This window comes from Oncorhynchus nerka, linkage group LG27 (genome assembly GCF_034236695.1).
Source record: "Oncorhynchus nerka isolate Pitt River linkage group LG27, Oner_Uvic_2.0, whole genome shotgun sequence".
NCBI lineage: Eukaryota > Metazoa > Chordata > Actinopteri > Salmoniformes > Salmonidae > Oncorhynchus > Oncorhynchus nerka.
In genome coordinates this window covers 100811443-100830104 of record NC_088422.1, presented here as the reverse complement: position 1 = coordinate 100830104, position 18662 = coordinate 100811443, and the positions used below count along the sequence as shown (strand labels likewise).

General features: G+C 43.7%; 2 protein-coding genes across 2 annotated transcripts; both read left to right on the top strand.

Annotated features, from left to right (window-relative positions):
• Positions 1–4070: 4070 nt before the first annotated feature.
• LOC135565437 (troponin I, fast skeletal muscle-like) lies at positions 4071–10122 on the top strand. Its single transcript, XM_065012480.1, has 6 exons — positions 4071–5470; positions 5743–5779; positions 8452–8580; positions 9062–9151; positions 9345–9521; positions 9892–10122. Exons 1-6 carry the CDS (start codon positions 5397–5399, stop codon positions 9973–9975), a joined length of 591 nt encoding a protein of 196 aa, XP_064868552.1. The 5' UTR covers positions 4071–5396; the 3' UTR covers positions 9976–10122.
• Positions 10123–12415: 2293 nt separating this feature from the next.
• Positions 12416–17061, top strand: LOC115117344 (troponin I, fast skeletal muscle-like). Its single transcript, XM_065012481.1, has 7 exons — positions 12416–12461; positions 14851–14883; positions 15421–15457; positions 15783–15911; positions 16227–16316; positions 16441–16617; positions 16858–17061. The coding sequence occupies exons 2-7, from the start codon at positions 14876–14878 to the stop codon at positions 16945–16947; spliced, it is 531 nt and encodes a 176-aa protein (XP_064868553.1). The 5' UTR covers positions 12416–12461; positions 14851–14875; the 3' UTR covers positions 16948–17061.
• Positions 17062–18662: the final 1601 nt, after the last annotated feature.

Below are 18662 nucleotides of genomic sequence, written 5' to 3'. Positions count from 1 at the left end.
GAGGAGGCTGACATGGTGGTTGGATACTGGGGTTAGGAGGAGGCTGACATGGTGGTTGGATACTGGGGTTAGGAGGAGGCTGACATGGTGGTTGGATACTGGGGTTAGGAGGCTGACATGGTGGTTGGATACTGGGGTTAGGAGGAGGCTGACATGGTGGTTGGATACTGGGGTTAGGAGGCTGACATGGTGGTTGGATACTGGGGTTAGGAGGAGGCTGACATGATGGTTGGATACTGGGGTTAGGAGGAGGCTGACATGGTGGTTGGGTACTGGGGTTAGGAGGCTGACATGATGGTTGGATACTGGGGTTAGGAGGCTGACATGATGGTTGGATACTGGGGTTAGGAGGAGGCTGACATGATGGTTGGATACTGGAGTTAGGAGGAGGCTGACATGGTGGTTGGATACTGGGGTTAGGAGGCTGACATGGTGGTTGGATACTGGGGTTAGGAGGAGGCTGACATGGTGGTTGGATACTGGGGTTAGGAGGAGGCTGACATGATGGTTGTATACTGGGGTTAGGAGGAGGCTGACATGGTGGTTGGATACTGGGGTTAGAGGCTGACATGATGGTTGGATACATGATGGTTGGATACTGGGGTTAGGAGGAGGCTGACATGATGGTTGGATTGGAGTTAGGAGGAGGCTGACATGGTGGTTGGATACTGGGGTTAGGAGGCTGACATGATGGTTGGATACTGGAGTTAGGAGGAGGCTGATGGTGGTTGGATAGGTTAGGAGGAGGCTGACATGGTGGTTGGATACTGGGGTTAGGGAGGCTGACATGATGGTTGGATACTGGGGTTAGGAGGAGGCTGACATGGTGGTTGATACTGGGGTTAGGAGGAGGCTGACATGGTTGGTGGTTAGGAGGGTGATGGTTGGAGTTAGGAGGAGGCTGACATGGTGGTTGGATACTGGGTTTGGACATGGTTAGGAGGAGGCTGACATGGTGGTTGGATACTGGGGTTAGGAGGAGGCTGACATGGTGGTTGGATACTGGGGTTAGGAGGAGGCTGACATGGTGGTTGGATACTGGGGTTAGGAGGCTGACATGGATGGTTGGATACTGGGGTTAGGAGGCTGACATGATGGTTGGATACTGGGGTTAGGGAGGAGGCTGACATGATGGTTGGATACTGGAGTTAGGAGGAGGCTGACATGGTGGTTGGATACTGGGGTTAGGAGGCTGACATGATGGTTGGATACTGGGGTTAGGAGGAGGCTGACATGGTGGTTGGATACTGGGGTTAGGAGGAGGCTGACATGATGGTTGGATACTGGGGTTAGGGAGGCTGACATGATGGTTGGATACTGGGGTTAGGAGGAGGCTGACATGATGGTTGGATACTGGGGTTAGGAGTAGGCTGACATGATGGTTGGATACTGGAGTTAGGAGGAGGCTGACATGGTGGTTGGATACTGGGGTTAGGAGGCTGACATGATGGTTGGATACTGGGGTTAGGAGGAGGCTGACATGGTGGTTGGATACTGGGGTTAGGAGGAGGCTGACATGATGGTTGGATACTGGGGTTAGGAGGAGGCTGACATGATGGTTGGATACTGGGGTTAGGAGGAGGCTGACATGGTGGTTGGATACTGGGGTTAGGAGGCTGACATGGTGGTCGGGTAATGGAGTTAGGAGGAGGCTGACATGGTGGTTGGATACTTGGGTTAGGAGGAGGCTGACATGGTGGTTGGATACTGGGGTTAGGAGGAGGCTGACATGGTGGTTGGATACTTGGGTTAGGAGGAGGCTGACATGATGGTTGGATACTGGGGTTAGGAGGCTGACATGGTGGTCGGGTAATGGAGTTAGGAGGAGGCTGACATGGTGGTTGGATACTTGGGTTAGGAGGAGGCTGACATGGTGGTTGGATACTGGGGTTAGGAGGAGGCTGACATGGTGGTTGGATACTTGGGTTAGGAGGAGGCTGACATGATGGTTGGATACTGGGGTTAGGAGGAGGCTGACATGATGGTTGGGTACTGGGGTTAGGAGGCTGACATGGTGGTTGGATACTGGGGTTAGGAGGCTGACATGGTGGTTGGGTACTGGAGGCTGACATGATGTTTGGATCCTGGAGGCTGACTCTGTGGGTGGGTACTGGAGGCTGACTCTGTGGTTGATGCTGGAGACTGACTCTGTGGGTGGGTACTGGAGGCTGACACTGTGGTTGATACTGGAGGCTGACTCTGTGGGTGGGTACTGGAGACTGACTCTGTGGGTGGGTACTGGAGACTGACTCTGTGGGTGGGTACTGGAGACTGACTCTGTGGTTGATACTGGAGACTGACTCTGTGGGTACTGGAGGCTGACACTGTGGTTGGGTACTGGAGGCTGACATGGTGGTTGGTACTGGAGGCTGACATGGTGGTTGGGTACAGGAGGCTGACATGGTGGTTGGTACTGGAGGCTGACAAGGTGGTTGGTACTGGAGGCTGACAAGGTGGTTGGTACTGGAGGCTGACAAGGTGGTTGGTACTGGAGGCTGACATGGTGGTTGATACTGGAGGCTGACATGGTGGTTGGATCTTGGAGGCTGACATGGTGGTTGGGTACTGGAGACTGACATGGTGGTTGATACTGGAGGCTGACTCTGTGGGTGGGTACTGGAGACTGACTCTGTGGTTGATACTGGAGACTGACTCTGTGGGTGGGTACTGGAGACTGACTCTGTGGGTGGGTACTGGAGACTGACTCTGTGGTTGATACTGGAGACCGACTCTGTGGGTGGGTACTGGAGACTGACTCTGTGGTTGATACTGGAGACCGACCCTGTGGGTGGGTACTGAGGCTGACACTGTGGTTGATACTGGAGGCTGACTCTGTGGGTGGGTACTGGAGGCTGACTCTGTGGGTGGGTACTGGAGACTGACTCTGTGGGTGGGTACTGGAGGCTGACTCTGTGGGTGGGTACTGGAGACTGACTCTGTGGGTGGGTACTGGAGACTGACTCTGTGGGTGGGTACTGGAGACTGACTCTGTGGGTGGGTACTGGAGGCTGACTCTGTGGGTGGGTACTGAGACTGACACTGTGGTTGATACTGGAGGCTGACTCTGTGGGTGGGTACTGGAGACTGACTCTGTGGTTGATACTGGAGGCTGACACGTTGGTTGGGTAATTGATCACACCATGTGTGTGACCTCTGGGTCATGACAGTTCAGAGGGGTCCTTCTCTTTCTTACCCTCGTCTTCTCTTCTCGTCACAGCCAGCCTGCCAGTTTAAAGAGTCAAGACACTCTCTGACAATACTATCTTTATAGTTTACCAATTACTAATTTAATAATACATTTGACCAATCACACAGAGTTATGAATTAATTGGAAGTGTCTAATTCAATCAATTGACAGGGAGTCATTTTACAAACTAATCAAGTGACCTGCTGATTGTTCCCTGAGTTCTATATAACAGACATGAAACCAACCGGAGTCATTGTCTGATTTATCCAGTAGCAGTAACTTGAGAGCTTGATGGATTTCAAACACATTCAGAGTTATGAGGTAACACAGAGTTATGAGGTAACGCATAGTGGGTCCTCCCTTCACCAAAAATCAGGATTAAGTCAAATCTAAAATCAGGATTACTTTAAATCAAATCTAAAATCAGGATTATTTTAAATCACATCTAAAATCAGGATTATTTAAAATCACATCTAAAATCAGGATTATTTTAAATCACATCTAAAATCAGGATTATTTCATGCCAAATCTAATGTCAGGAATATTTGAACAAAAACCTTTAACTAGAAACGTTGATGGCAGATGATTTACGGATGCAGAGGTATTTCAGGAACTAACTGCCCCATTGGCCCTGCCTGGCCTGGCCCCACTCCCATAAAGAGAACCTTGCCCTTTTGCTTTTCTGCTGAGCTTTCAGGAAACAGAGTATATACCTTCCAAATCTGCTCCTGTCTCTGTCTTGCCTGTTGCTCTCATCCCCACTTCATTTACTTGTACATTCACTGGGTTTATAGGTGAGATGTTCTTCTTTCCTCTCTGCTCCGTCTGTAACAAATGTGCTGTATATTCATCTATTGGTACCAGATTGCATGTGGTCCGTCCCATGTGGGAATAGATGTGACTTGGACCAGATTGCATGTGGTCCGTCCCATGTGGGAATAGATGTGACTTTTGGACCAGATTGGGTGTGGTCCGTCCCATGTGGGAATAGATGTGACTTTTGTACCAGATTGGGTGTGGTCCGTCCCATGTGGGAATAGATGTGACTTTTGGACCAGATTGGGTGTGGTCCATCCCATGTGGGAATAGATGTGACTTCTGGACCAGATTGGGTGTGGTCCATCCCATGTGGGAATAGATGTCACTTTTGGACCAGATTGCATGTGGTCCATCCCATGTGGGAATAGATGTGACTTCTGGACCAGATTGCATGTGGTCCATCCCATGTGGGAATAGATGTGACTTTTGGACCAGATTGGGTGTGGTCCGTCCCATGTGGGAATAGATGTGACTTCTGGACCAGATTGTGTGTGGTGTGTGAGCTCCGATAGTTTAGAAAGCTTTCAGAATAGAATAGAAGATAACTTTATTTTTCTCAAGAGGAAACTTGGGTTGAGGCATTCGGATAGTCACAGGTGTTTGTCTGTGTGTTTTAGACAGACAAGTGTTGGAAGAGATACATCCAAGGCCAGATTTTCAGCTGTTGTTTTCTCTGTAGTTCAGAGTGAATGTGGTGTTAAAGGCTCTTGTGTTTCTATTTGCCCAGTTGCTCGTTTATAAGCTCTGTCAAAAAGGACTGAAGTTTGTTTAGAGATAAAGCTTTGGCATGGTAGAGGTGGATTGTCGCTGTATGTCTTATAATTGTAAACTTGAATTGATGTTGTAGTTTCACAGTTTACTTCAAATGGCTTATGGATTGTTTGAGGTTATTCCAATAGATTTGTTGAGATTCAACTATATACAAAGGAAAATCCAATTGGGTAATTTCATACATTCTGAACATACATTTTGTGAATGTCAGCTGTATTTTCTGAAAGGACCTATTTTGGTGCCATAATCCTTATGGACTCCTGCGTGACCAAAGATTTCAGGAAATGAGAGTCTTGTTGATTTGCTATCAACCTTGGGAAGGGTTATATTGTACAGATTCAAAGACATTCATTCATCAACCCCTCCCTCTTTAACCAGCAGGAATTATACTCTTGATGTTGTTGGACTGCTGTGTTACATTTGGGTAAACTGATCCAAGCAAATTATTGATCAAGTTATTGACCATTCATTATCTAATGTCTGTTGCATTTCTTTTTGATATGCAATTGCGCATGACTTGCATTGGGTCAACCTTGAAATCCTTGGTTTCTACCCCGCCCCGCCCCGCCCCGACCCCCCCAACCCCCCACCAAATTACATAAAATAACAACAGCTCAAAATGAATAAACTGTTTACTGTTTGTTCATCTCTTGACACAGGAAGTAAAACAAAACAACAGGCCAAAATGTCTGAGTAAGTTTACGTTTTTCACTTTACAGAGAAATATACTTCACTATACTGCATTCATCTACTGTATTCTGTCTGTGAACATGTTTTCCACATAGATAACCAGGCAGTACAACTGATTAATACTATGCTATGATGATTCCCAATAGTGTTGCAATTATTCCTACCGTAATGTAATAAAATGAATTCCTAAACTGGTTTAATCGTCACGTACCTGTCTCTGTGGCTTCACCTTGTCTATTTCCCTTAAATGACCCTGATCTGTTTTATCCAATCAGTAAAAAGATGACAGCGAGCCGTAGGAACTACCTGAAGGTAAGGAGCGACATTCATTCCAAAAGGGGTTTATATACAGCTAATACACCCTCATGTTCTATAAAGACCCTCAGTTCTGTAAAGACCTTCTGTTCTGTAAAGACCTTCTATTCTATAAAGACCTTCTATTCTATAAAGACCTTCATGTTCTATAAAGACCCTCTGTTCTATTGTTCTATAAAGACCCTATGTTCTATAAAGACCCTCTGTTCTATAAAGACCCTCTGTTCTATTGTTCTATAAAGACCCTATGTTCTATAAAGACCCTCTGTTCTATAAAGACCTTCATGTTCTATAAAGACCTTCTGTTCTATAAAGACCCTCATGTTCTATAAAGACCTTATGTTCTATAAAGACCTTATGTTCTATAAAGACCTTCATGTTCTATAAAGACCTTATGTTCTATAAAGACCTTCATGTTCTATAAAGACCTTCATGTTCTATAAAGACCGTCATGTTCTATAAAGACCCTCTGTTCTATAAAGACCCTAATGTTCTATAAAGACCCTCTGTTCTATAAAGACCCTCATGTTCTATAAAGACCTTCTGTTCTGTAAAGACCTTCATGTTCTATAAAGACCTTCTGTTCTATAAAGACCCTCATGTTCTTTAAAGACTGTCATGTTCTATAAAGACCTTCATGTTCTATAAAGACCTTCTGTTCTATAAAGACTTTCATGTTCTATAAAGACCTTCATGTTCTATAAAGACCTTCTGTTCTATAAAGACTTTCATGTTCTATAAAGACCTTCATGTTCTATAAAGACCTTCATGTTCTATAAAGACCCTCTGTTCTATAAAGACCCTCATGTTCTATAAAGACATTCTGTTCTATAAAGACCTTCTGTTCTATAAAGACCTTCATGTTCTATAAAGACCTTCTGTTCCATAAAGACCCTCATGTTCTATAAAGACCCTCATGTTCTATAAAGACCTTCATGTTCTATAAAGACCTTCATGTTCTATAAAGATCTTCTGTTCTATAAAGACCCTCATGTTCTATAAAGACCTTCATGTTCTGTAAAGACCTTCTGTTCTGTAAAGACCTTCTATTCTATAAAGACCTTCTATTCTATAAAGACCTTCATGTTCTATAAAGACCCTATGTTCTATAAAGACCCTCTGTTCTATAAAGACCTTCATGTTCTATAAAGACCTTCTGTTCTATAAAGACCCTCATGTTCTATAAAGACCTTATGTTCTATAAAGACCTTATGTTCTATAAAGACCTTCATGTTCTATAAAGACCTTCATGTTCTATAAAGACCTTCATGTTCTATAAAGACCTTATGTTCTATAAAGACCTTCATGTTCTATAAAGACCTTCATGTTCTATAAAGACCGTCATGTTCTATAAAGACCCTCTGTTCTATAAAGACCCTCATGTTCTATAAAGACCCTCTGTTCTCTAAAGACCCTCATGTTCTATAAAGACCTTCTGTTCTGTAAAGACCTTCATGTTCTATAAAGACCTTCTGTTCTATAAAGACCCTCATGTTCTTTAAAGACTGTCATGTTCTATAAAGACCTTCATGTTCTATAAAGATCTTCTGTTCTATAAAGACTTTCATGTTCTATAAAGACCTTCATGTTCTATAAAGACCTTCATGTTCTATAAAGACCTTCATGTTCTATAAAGACCCTCATGTTCTATAAAGACCTTCTGTTCTATAAAGACCTTCTGTTCTATAAAGACCTTCATGTTCTATAAAGACCTTCTGTTCCATAAAGACCCTCATGTTCTATAAAGACCCTCATGTTCTATAAAGACCTTCATGTTCTATAAAGACCTTCATGTTCTATAAAGATCTTCTGTTCTATAAAGACCCTCATGTTCTATAAAGACCTTCATGTTCTATAAAGACCTTCTGTTCTATAAAGACCTTCACGTTCTATGAAGACACTCATGTTCTATAAAGACCTTCTGTTCTGTATAGACCTTCATGTTCTATAAAGACCTTCTGTTCTGTATAGACCTTCATGTTCTATAAAGACCTTCTGTTCTGTAAAGACTTCATGTTCTATAAAGACCTTCTGTTCTATAAAGACCCTCATGTTCTATAAAGACCTTCATGTTCTATAAAGACCTTCATGTTCTATAAAGACCTTCTGTTCTATAAAGACCCTCTGTTCTATAAAGACCTTCTGTTCTATAAAGACCCTCATGTTCTATAAAGACCTTCATGTTCTATAAAGACCCTCATGTTCTATAAAGACCTTCTGTTCTATAAAGTTTCCCAGGTTTAGATTGAACATGTTCCTGTTCCACACAGAGAACAACCTGCTTGACGTCACAGACTGATTTTAATGCTGACTTTACATTGTAGTCATATTCAGGGGTCAAGGGGTAAATGTTATGTGATCCAGACAGTGTTTGCCCCCCCCCAAAAAAAAACACACAGACACACACACACACACACACACACACACACTGTAGTAGACCTTGTCGACTTCTTGGTCAGCAGGAGCTAGTTTGGTCAATGGAGTTGAGGAGTAGAAACCAATCCTTACAGTTCTACATCACTCGTAACACTTCACCTGAAGCTCTGTGGATCTAGAGACCTTCAAGTTATGTGATATGAATACAGTATTGATATAGACAACCCCATAGACAAGCAGATGTGGCCGCTGAACTCTGTAATGTGATGTGATTTGTCCCCTCCCCCGTACAGAGCTTGATGCTCCAGATCGCTGCCGGCTTGCTCGAGGCTGAGGCGGTTGAGGCTGAGGCAGAGAAGGCCAGGTATATGAAGGAGAACTGCCCTGTGCCAGAATTCTTGGTATGCATGGCAGAGCTCACGGTAAGCTATTAGCGCTTAGCCAAACCCTCTTCCTCTTCCCCTTCCTCTTTCTCTTTCTCAATCTCAATTTCAATCTCAATCTCTTTCTCTCTTTCTCTTTCTCTCAATCTCTCTCTCTCTCTCAATCTCTCTCTCTTTCTCTTTCTCTTTCTCTTTCGCTTTCTCTTTCTCTTTCTCTTTCTCAATCTCTCTCTCTCTCTCTCTCTCTCTCTCTCTTTCTCTCTTTCTCGCTCTCTGATACTTAGTTTGCTATGTATTCCATCGTATAGGGTCATAAAACTAGGACTTTATCTCTCTCTGCATCTCTCTCTCTGCATCTCTCTTTCTCTGTCTCGCTCTCTGTCTCTCTTTCTCTGCATCTCTCTCTCTCTCTCTCTCTCTTTCTCTGTCTCGCTCTCTGTCTCTCTCTCTCTCTCTCTGTCTCTCTTTCTCTCTCTCTCTCTGTCTCTCTCTGTATGTCTCTCTGTATGTCTCTCTTCAGGACTTGTGCAAGAAGCTCCATCAGAAGATCGAGAGAGTTGATGAGGAGAGATACGACATGTCAACCAAGGTGACCAAGTCCGAGAAGGAGGTGAGGAGTTCTACCACTGTCACTCATATTATTAGTTAACTCTCTAAGACAGAGCCAAGGGGTAACAGTAGTTCACTGTCACTCATATTATTAGTGAACTCTCTAAGACAGAGCCAAGGGGGTAACAGTAGTCCCACTGGTGGTTGGTGTCTGGCAGTCGTGTGATAAGTGCTTCCTGTTGAATTCCAAACAGGTTGAGGACTTGAAGATGAAGGTAGTTGAACTGAATGGAAAGTTCAGGAAGCCCGTCCTGAAGAAAGTCCGCATGTCTGCTGATGCTATGCTCCAGGCTCTGCTGGGCTCCAAACACAAGGTGTCCATGGATCTGAGGTCCAACCTGAAGCAAGTCAAGAAGGAGGTCAAGGAAGAGGTGAGTGTTGTTCTGGACATAAGAACATACTGTAATTATAGTATAGTTTAGCTTAATAATGTTACTATATATGTAATGTGACTTATTTACTGTGTAAATAATGTGATAGTTTTATTTGAAAGCCTCGTCCATGAATGTGTCTGTTCTGTAGCTGTTCTACAGGATCCCACTTCTGACACCAAATGTCATATCATAAGTCCAAACTTTCAAAGACAATGTCTCCCAGTATAGGCCTCTAAGCAGCAACAACTGTAAGCCTGTTCAACCCAACCCTCCAATGTGAATCATGCTAACACTGCCCACACCAAGTGTCATATATTTCAAATACATTTTCACTCATGTACTTATTCTGCCATTCTTCCCCCCTCAGGACAAAGATGCTGTGGGTGACTGGCGTAAGAACATTGAAGACAAATCAGACAGAAAGAAGATGTTTGAGACTCATAAGGAGTAGATGTTCCTGGAGTTCCAGACAGGAAGATGTTTGAGACTCATAAGGAGTAGATGTTACTGGAGTTCCAGACAGGAAGATGTTTGAAACAGCTACGTGACCCCCCCCCCCCAAAAAAAAATATATATATTGTGCAATATTTATACTAATTGTCATCAAATAAACCCTGGTCAGCTAATAGAAACTGTTTTTTGTGATTTGTGGAGTCACTACTGTTACGTCTTCACAACAACAGACCAGCATGACCGTCCTGACGGGTTTAACCTGCTCTTGAAATTACATGGCTGTAGTAATATTGATGTGTTCAAGGGGTACAACGTTTGGAAGGGACCACAACATTCACACTGAGGAGTTGCTATGTGTTTTAACCAGTCTGTTTATAGACGTCCTGGTCAGCAGGAACCAGCCTGACCAATAAACACCACCGGCAGGTGTGGCTACTGGGGTCACAGGGGTCAGCAGGAACCAGCCTGACCAATAAACACCACCAGCAGGTGTGGCTACCCGAAGACGGCTTACTGGGGTCACAGGGGTCAGTAGGGGCAGAATCTAACTCTGTCAGATCACCAGCTGTTTAGAGCTCAGGAGGTGTGGCCACCAAATACGGCTCCTTGGGGTCACACTGGACAGCAGCTCTCTGATTTCATTTGATTTCTCCCTACCTCTCTGTCTACCTCTGATTTCATCTGATTTCTCCCTACCTCTCTGTCTATCTCTGATTTCATCTGGTTGCTCCCTACCTCTCTGTCTATCTCTGATTTCATCTGGTTGCTCCCTACCTCTCTGTCTGTCTCTGATTTCATCTGATTTCTCCCTACCTCTCTGTCTATCTCTGATTTCATCTGGTTTCTCCCTACCTCTCTGTCTATCTCTGATTTCATCTGATTTCTCCGTACCTCTCTGTCTATCTCTGATTTCATCTGGTTGCTCCCTACCTCTCTGTCTATCTCTGATTTCATCTGATTTCATCTGATTTCATCTGATTTCTCCATACCTCTCTGTCTATCTCTGATTTCATCTGGTTGCTCCCTACCTCTCTGTCTATCTCTGATTTCATCTGATTTCTCCATACCTCTCTGTCAAACTCTGATTTCATCTGATTTCTCCCTACCTCTCTGTCTATCTCTGATTTCATCTGATTTCTCCATACCTCTCTGTCTATCTCTGATTTCATCTGATTTCATCTGATTTCATCTGATTTCTCCATACCTCTCTGTCTATCTCTGATTTCATCTGATTTCTCCATACCTCTCTGTCTATCTCTGATTTCATCTGATTTCTCCCTACCTCTCTGTATATCTCTGATTTCATCTGATTTCTCCCTACCTCTCTGTATATCTTTGATTTCATCTGATTTCATCTGATTTCTCCCTACCTCTCTGTATTTCTCTGATTTCATCTGATTTCTCCCTACCTCTCTGTATATCTTTGATTTCATCTGATTTCATCTGATTTCTCCCTACCTCTCTGTATATCTCTGATTTCATCTGGTTTCTCCCTACCTCTCTGTATATCTCTGATTTCATCTGATTTCTCCCTACCTCTCTGTATATCTTTGATTTCATCTGATTTCATCTGATTTCTCCCTACCTCTCTGTCTATCTCTGATTTCATCTGATTTCTCCCTACCTCTCTGTCCATCTCTGATTTCATCTGATTTCTCCCTACCTCTCTGTCCATCTCTGATTTCATCTGATTTCTCCCTACCTCTCTGTCTAACTCTGATTTCATCTGATTTCTCCCTACCTCTCTGTCTATCTCTGATTTCATCTGATTTCTCCCTACCTCTCTGTCTACCTCTCTGTCTATCTCTGATTTCATCTGATTTCTCCCTACCTCTCTGTCTATCTCTGATTTCATCTGATTTCTCCATACCTCTCTGTCTATCTCTGATTTCATCTGGTTTCTCCCTACCTCTCTGTCTATCTCTGATTTCATCTGGTTTCTCCCTACCTCTCTGTCTATCTCTGATTTCATCTGGTTTCTCCCTACGTCTCCGTCTATCTCTGATTTCATCTGGTTGCTCCCTACGTCTCCGTCTATCTCTGATTTCATCTGATATCTCCCTACCTCTCTGTCTATCTCTGATTTCATCTGATTTCTCCATACCTCTCTGTCTATCTCTGATTTCATCTGGTTGCTCCCTACCTCTCTGTCTATCTCTGATTTCATCTGGTTTCTCCCTACGTCTCCGTCTGACTAAAGAGAGATATTTTTTTTCATTCCACCATATTACATTTTTTTGTCTGTGATTAGTTGCTTGACAAGTCCTAAAACTTCAGAAGGACAAAAAAAAAACTGGATTTTAAATGATGACGTTTTTTTGTGCCCTTGAGGTGAAAATTGACCCCCCTGTTGGCACTTTTAGGGTTAAACAGACAGCTGGTCCCAGAACTGTGCCTATATATACCCTTCTTCATATTTCTCCTCCCTGGCTTGACAATCTCAGTCACTCATCCCTCCGTCTTGCAACGCTCTCTTCCTTCTAGGTGAGATTCCTCCCATTCCTATCTTCTATCTCCTGTCTCCTCTCTTGGTTTCACCTCTGCATTCAGTAGAGATTCAGTATCACTGTGATTTATAGTCTGGCATTTTTATATTAGCTGACTGTAATTATCACACAACGTAAATAGATGCTACTCACTGAAAAATGTGTAAGTGGTATTAATTTACAAGAATTTACACATTAAAAACCTAAAACATCTTGGTGTTTATAGTAGAAGAAGAAGATGCTGTGCCTTGTCTACTTTGACAGAGGGTTGTCTTGGGATCAGGATGCTGACTAGTAGGTTGGCTGTCCTAACATTCAACTGGCATGTATGAATTAAAATGGCATCCATCCATCTCACGGGAGACAGATATGTTACTCTGGTAGAACGCTTTGTGTTTTAAGGAGGTTTTAATGATTATTATTTTTTAAATAAAATGGTTAAAATGATTCTCTAACTCTAACTTCACAAGATAGGTAGAGGTTTTAGGAGAAATAGCCAAGATGTTATTCTTATAGTTTCACTGTTAAACTGAATATTGGTGTGGAGTTATTGATTTAATGAAAGGCATGATCTTTTTACAGTTTTAAGACTTCCTGGTATTTATCCAGTCTAACTGACTGTTGATTGATTAACTGAAGACTTCCTGGTATTTATCCAGTCTAACTGACTGTTGATTGATTAACTGAAGACTTCCTGGTATTTATCCAGTCTAACTGACTGTTGATTGATTCATTGAAGACTTCCTGGTATTTATCCAGTCTAACTGACTGTTGATTGATTCATTGAAGACTTCCTGGTATTTATCCAGTCTAACTGACGTACTGTTGATTGATTAACTGAAGACTTCCTGGTATTTATCCAGTCTAACTGACTGTTGATTGATTAACTGAAGACTTCCTGGTATTTATCCAGTCTAACTGACTGTTGATTGATTCACTGAATACTTCCTGGTATTTATCCAGTCTAACTGACTGTTGATTGATTCACTGAAGACTTCCTGGTATTTATCCAGTCTAACTGACTGTTGATTGATTCACTGAAGACAGATTTTCTTTTTCACTCTAAACCTTTATGTATATATTTTTAGACATTTTTGAAGCGGCAGGCAAACTAGATTTTCACTCAGATATGTCAGAAACACTTTCTAAATCAAACAATTAAAAGATAGAAGACAGACCAGCCAGTACACTAAGTGTACTGATAGAGCCAGCAGCCCAGACAGGTATATTGGGGGGACGTGTGTTGACCACTTTGCTGCACCCTGTCTTGGGACACTTTAAGGAAAGTCCACAGGAGGCGGGCAGGGAGGGAGTCCTCAGCTGTTGTGGTTTCGGGTGTTAGACAGCTACCCCCATCACCACCACCACACAGGAACGCACAAATAGACCCATGATACAAGACAACTGCCTTACCACACCCTGTCTAAATGTAGAGATGTGATGTGCCCCTCTAACCCTGAGGCCTGTACTTTATAATGTAGAGATGTGATGTGCCCCTCTAACCCTGAGGCCTGTACTTTATAATGTAGTGATGTGATGTGCCCCTCTAACCCCAAGGCCTGTACTTTATAATGTAGTGATGTGATGTGCCCCTCTAACCCTGAGGCCTGTACTTTATAATGTAGTGATGTGATGTGCCCCTCTAACCCTGAGGCCTGTACTTTATAATGTAGTGATGTGATGTGCCCCTCCAACCCTGAGGCCTGTACTTTATAATGTAGAGATGTGCCCCTCTAACCCTGAGGCCTGTACTTTATAATGTAGAGATGTGATGTGCCCCTCTAACCCTGAGGCCTGTACTTTATAATGTAGAGATGTGATGTGCCCCTCTAACCCTGAGGCCTGTACTTTATAATGTAGAGATGTGATGTGCCCCTCTAACCCTGAGGCCTGTACTTTATATTGTAGAGATGTGATGTGCCCCTCTAACCCTGAGGCCTGTACTTTATAATGTAGAGATGTGATGTGCCCCTCTAACCCTGAGGCCTGTACTTTATATTGTAGAGATGTGATGTGCCCCTCTAACCCTGAGGCCTGTACTTTATAATGTAGAGATGTGATGTGCCCCTCTAACCCTGAGGCCTGTACTTTATAATGTAGAGATGTGATGTGCTCCTCCTCCCTGAGGCCTGTACTTTATAATGTAGAGATGTGATGTGCCCCTCCTCCCTGAGGCCTGTACTTTATAATGTAGAGATGTGATGTGCCCCTCCTCCCTGAGGCCTGTACTTTATAATGTAGAGATGTGATGTGCCCCTCCTCCCTGAGGGTTGTGTGTTAAAATGAATTATTTCCACAAAGGGTGGACTATAATGGTACACTGAGTTAAATGCCATAACTATCATATCTTCACACGCTGACAACTTATTCACATCTCTCTTCAAAAGGAAGGGATATCAACCACCGGCCAAGATGTCAGAGTAAGTACCAATTCTGTTTAAGTACAATTACAGCTTTCTCAACATGTTCATTTTTATTGAGATATCTTCTAAGAATCAAGAATTCCATGTTATACATGTCTACTTTTGGTGATCTTCAGGAGCGTTCAGTACATCAACTGTATAATCTGTGCTTTTCATCCCAAGCTCTTAAAGCTGTGTATCTCAACTCATGTTTTTCCTTCCCCTCTCTCCCTCCCCCCTCTCTCCCTCCCCCTCCCTCCCCCTCTCTCCCTCCCCCTCCCTCCCCCTCTCTCCCTCCCCCTCCCTCCCCCTCTCTCCCTCCCCTCCCCCTCTCTCCCTCCCCCTCCCTCCCCCTCCCTCCCTCCCTCCCCTCCCCCTCCCTCCTCCCTCCCTTCCTCCCTCCCCTCCCCCTCCCTCCCTCCCTCCTTCTCCCTCCCCCCTCCCTCCCCCTCCCTCCCTCCCTCCCTCCCTCGCCCCCCTCCCTCCCCCTCCCTCCCTCCCTCCCCCTCCCCCTCCCTCCCTCCCTCCCTCCCTCCCATCTAATCTTCTCTGAAGTAAAAAGATGTCGTCGAGTCGCAGGCAACATCTCAAGGTAAGGAGGAGGCCTAGATGCACAACAACGCATCATAATATCCCGTTAACATTTAGTTTTTTTTTAAAAGGATTCTAGATTTTATATATCAATTATCAAATTTTAAAAAATCAGAATTCAAGATTTCAAAACATAAATACATAAATAAAACATAAATACATATTTTCCTCTGGGGAGTGTGACAGGGATGTAGACTAAGCCCAACTTTAATCCAAATAGTCCAATTATTGACAAAATGGACATGTAAACATCTGCATTTCTGATCAACTGGCAAACCATTGTGTCTGGGTACACTAACCACTTCCCCTTGTGTCATTACCCCCAGAGCTTGATGCTCCAGATTGCCCAGGGGTTCATAGAGGCTGAGGCCATCCAGGCAGAGGAGGACAAAAACATCTACATGGATGAGAACGTCCCCTCCTTCTCCGTCCCTGAATCCATGCAGGAACTCCAGGTATGAAGAGCGGTAGCTGTTGACCAACCTATGGAGAGCTACTGTGTGTGCAGGTTTTTGCTCCAGACCCACTATAACATAACTGATTCAGCAGCTGACTAGCTCTATCAGGGGTGTTAAAGTAAGGGTGGAACAAAATCAAGCTGGATTGTAGCTTTCCAGGATATTCAGTTATATAATTTATATAATTTCACAAATATCTCCTATTTTCTTTAAATGTACTTGCTTACATTATCTCTCGCTCTCTCGCTCTCTTCTCTCTCTCTCTCTCTCTCTCGATCTCTCGATCTCTCCTCTCTCTCGCTCTCTCTCTAGGATCTGTGTAAGAAGCTCCACCAGCAGATTGATGCAGTGGATGAACAGAGATATGACACGCAAAGCAAAGTAGCCAAGTCCGATAAGGAGGTACAGTTACATTCCTGGACAGATGGTCATTCTTCAGTATAAAGGGGGAATTTCACTGACAAGCATCTCTCTCTCTCTCTCTCTCTCTCTCTCTCTCTCTCGCTCTCTCTCTCTCTCTTTTCAGATTGAGGATCTGAAGATAAAACTACAAGACCTGAAGGGCAAGTTCAGGAAGCCCGTCCTGAAGAAAGTCCGCATGTCTGCTGATGCTATGCTCCAGGCTCTGCTGGGCTCCAAACACAAGGTGTCCATGGATCTGAGGTCCAACCTGAAGCAAGTCAAGAAGGAGGTCAAGGAGGAGGTAGGGTTGCTTCTGTTTTACTGAGTAGGGTTGGAATGTGTCCAAGAGGCCCCATGCTAGACAGACTGCCTTACACAATTTTGAATATCAGGGTTCCCAACCACCTTATAACCTCATCAAAACTCTCCTCTCCTCTCCTCTCCTCTCCTCTCCTCTCCTCTCCTCTCCTCTCCTCTCCTCTCCTCTCCTCTCCTCTCCTCTCCTCTCCTCTCCTCTCCTCTCCCTTCTCTAACTCCACAGGTGAAAGATGCAGCTGACTGGCGTAAGAACATAGAGGACAAGGCTGGCATGGACGGTAGAAAGAAGATGTTTGAGTCCGACACTGTTTGAGTCCGTATTTGTGTTCATATGTCTCATCTGATAACATCCTCCATTTTAATCTACATTCTCCTCCTGTCATTCCTATTTACACGACTCTGTCTAATAAAATAAAATACTTCAATATTTTGTTATTTATTTTTTTATAATGTAAGCATGCGTGACTGTGAGTCAGTGGAGGCTCCTCAGAGGAGGACCATCCTCCTCGGTCAATTTCATAAAAATAAAAATAGCGAAACATAATTTTTTTTATCCTTTGTAGATAAAACTATACTAAATATATTCACGTCACCAAATAATTGATTAAAACACATTGTTTGCATTGAAGTTCTACAGTAGCCTCAGCAGCGCTCTGTAGGGTAGCACCATGGTGTAGCCGGAGGACAGCTAGCTTCCATCCTCCTCTGGGTACATTGACTTCAATACAAAACCTCGGAGGCTCACGGTTCTCACCCCCTTCCATAGACTTACACAGTAATTATGACAACTTCAACAGAACGTCCTCCAACCTATCAGAGCTCTTGCAGCTTGAACTGACATGTTGTCCACCCAATCAAAGGATCAGAGAATGAATCTAGTACTGAAAGCATAAGCTACAGCTAGTTAGCACTGCAGTGCATCAAATCTAGTGAGTAGTTGACTCAAAGATAGAGAAAGACAATAGTTGAACAGTTATGAACTAATTAATTTCTTCAAAAATCAAGGAGAAGCAAGAGAGAGAGAGAGAGAGAGAGAGAGAGCTAGATATATTTCTTATTTTATTTAACTTTCAGTTACTTAGCTAGCGAATGCAGCTAGCTAGTTTAGCCTACTCAAATCCGGCTCAAACAGAGAAGCTATGTTACTTGGCTGGCTATGGCTATCCAACAACGGAACTCTTCCAAGTCAAGCTTAGCGTTTGGTTTGATTCATTTATTGTCACCGTGGCCTGCCAGTGTAAGTGCTAAACTGCTTGCTGCTAACTGTACACTGTACTGCATGATTGTAGCGGGTTTACTAAAGTGTTAGCTTCTAGAAGCTATGTTGTTGACTTGACGTTAGCTAATATGGTGACAATGATGTAGGCTGTGTGTAGCAGTTAGCGGTTATGATATGAAGGTTTGGCTTGGAAAGGTTTTTTCGCCTGGTCACAGACAGTTGACGTGTTGTGCACTGAAGACCACAAGTGAAGGGAAGGTGAGACGAGGAGAGTACGTAGATGCCAGAAGGAATTATACAACAATCTGGCTGCTATGAAAAGCCTGTGCCTTTTACTGAGGAGTGGCTTCTGTCTGGCCACCCAACCATAAAGGCCTGATTGGTGGAGTTATGCAGAGATGTTTGTCCTTCTGGAAGGTTCTCCCATCTCCACAGAGGAACTCTGGAGCTCTGTCAGAGTGACCATTGGGATCCTGGTCACCTCCCTGACCAAGGCCCTTCTCCCCCGATTGTTCAGTTTGGCAGGGCGGCCACCACTAGGAAGAGTTTTGGCAGTTCCAAACATCTTCCATTTTACAATGATGGAGGCCACTGTGTTGTTGGGGACCTTCAATGCTGCTGAAATGTTTTGGTTCCCTTCCCCAGATCTGTGCCTCGACACCATCCTGTCTCGGAGCTCTACAGACAATTCCTTCGACATCATGGCTTGATTTTTTGTTCTGACATGCACCTTCAACTGTGGGACCTTATATAGACAGCTTTGTGACTTTCCAAAATCATGTCCAATCAATTGAATTTACCACAGGTGG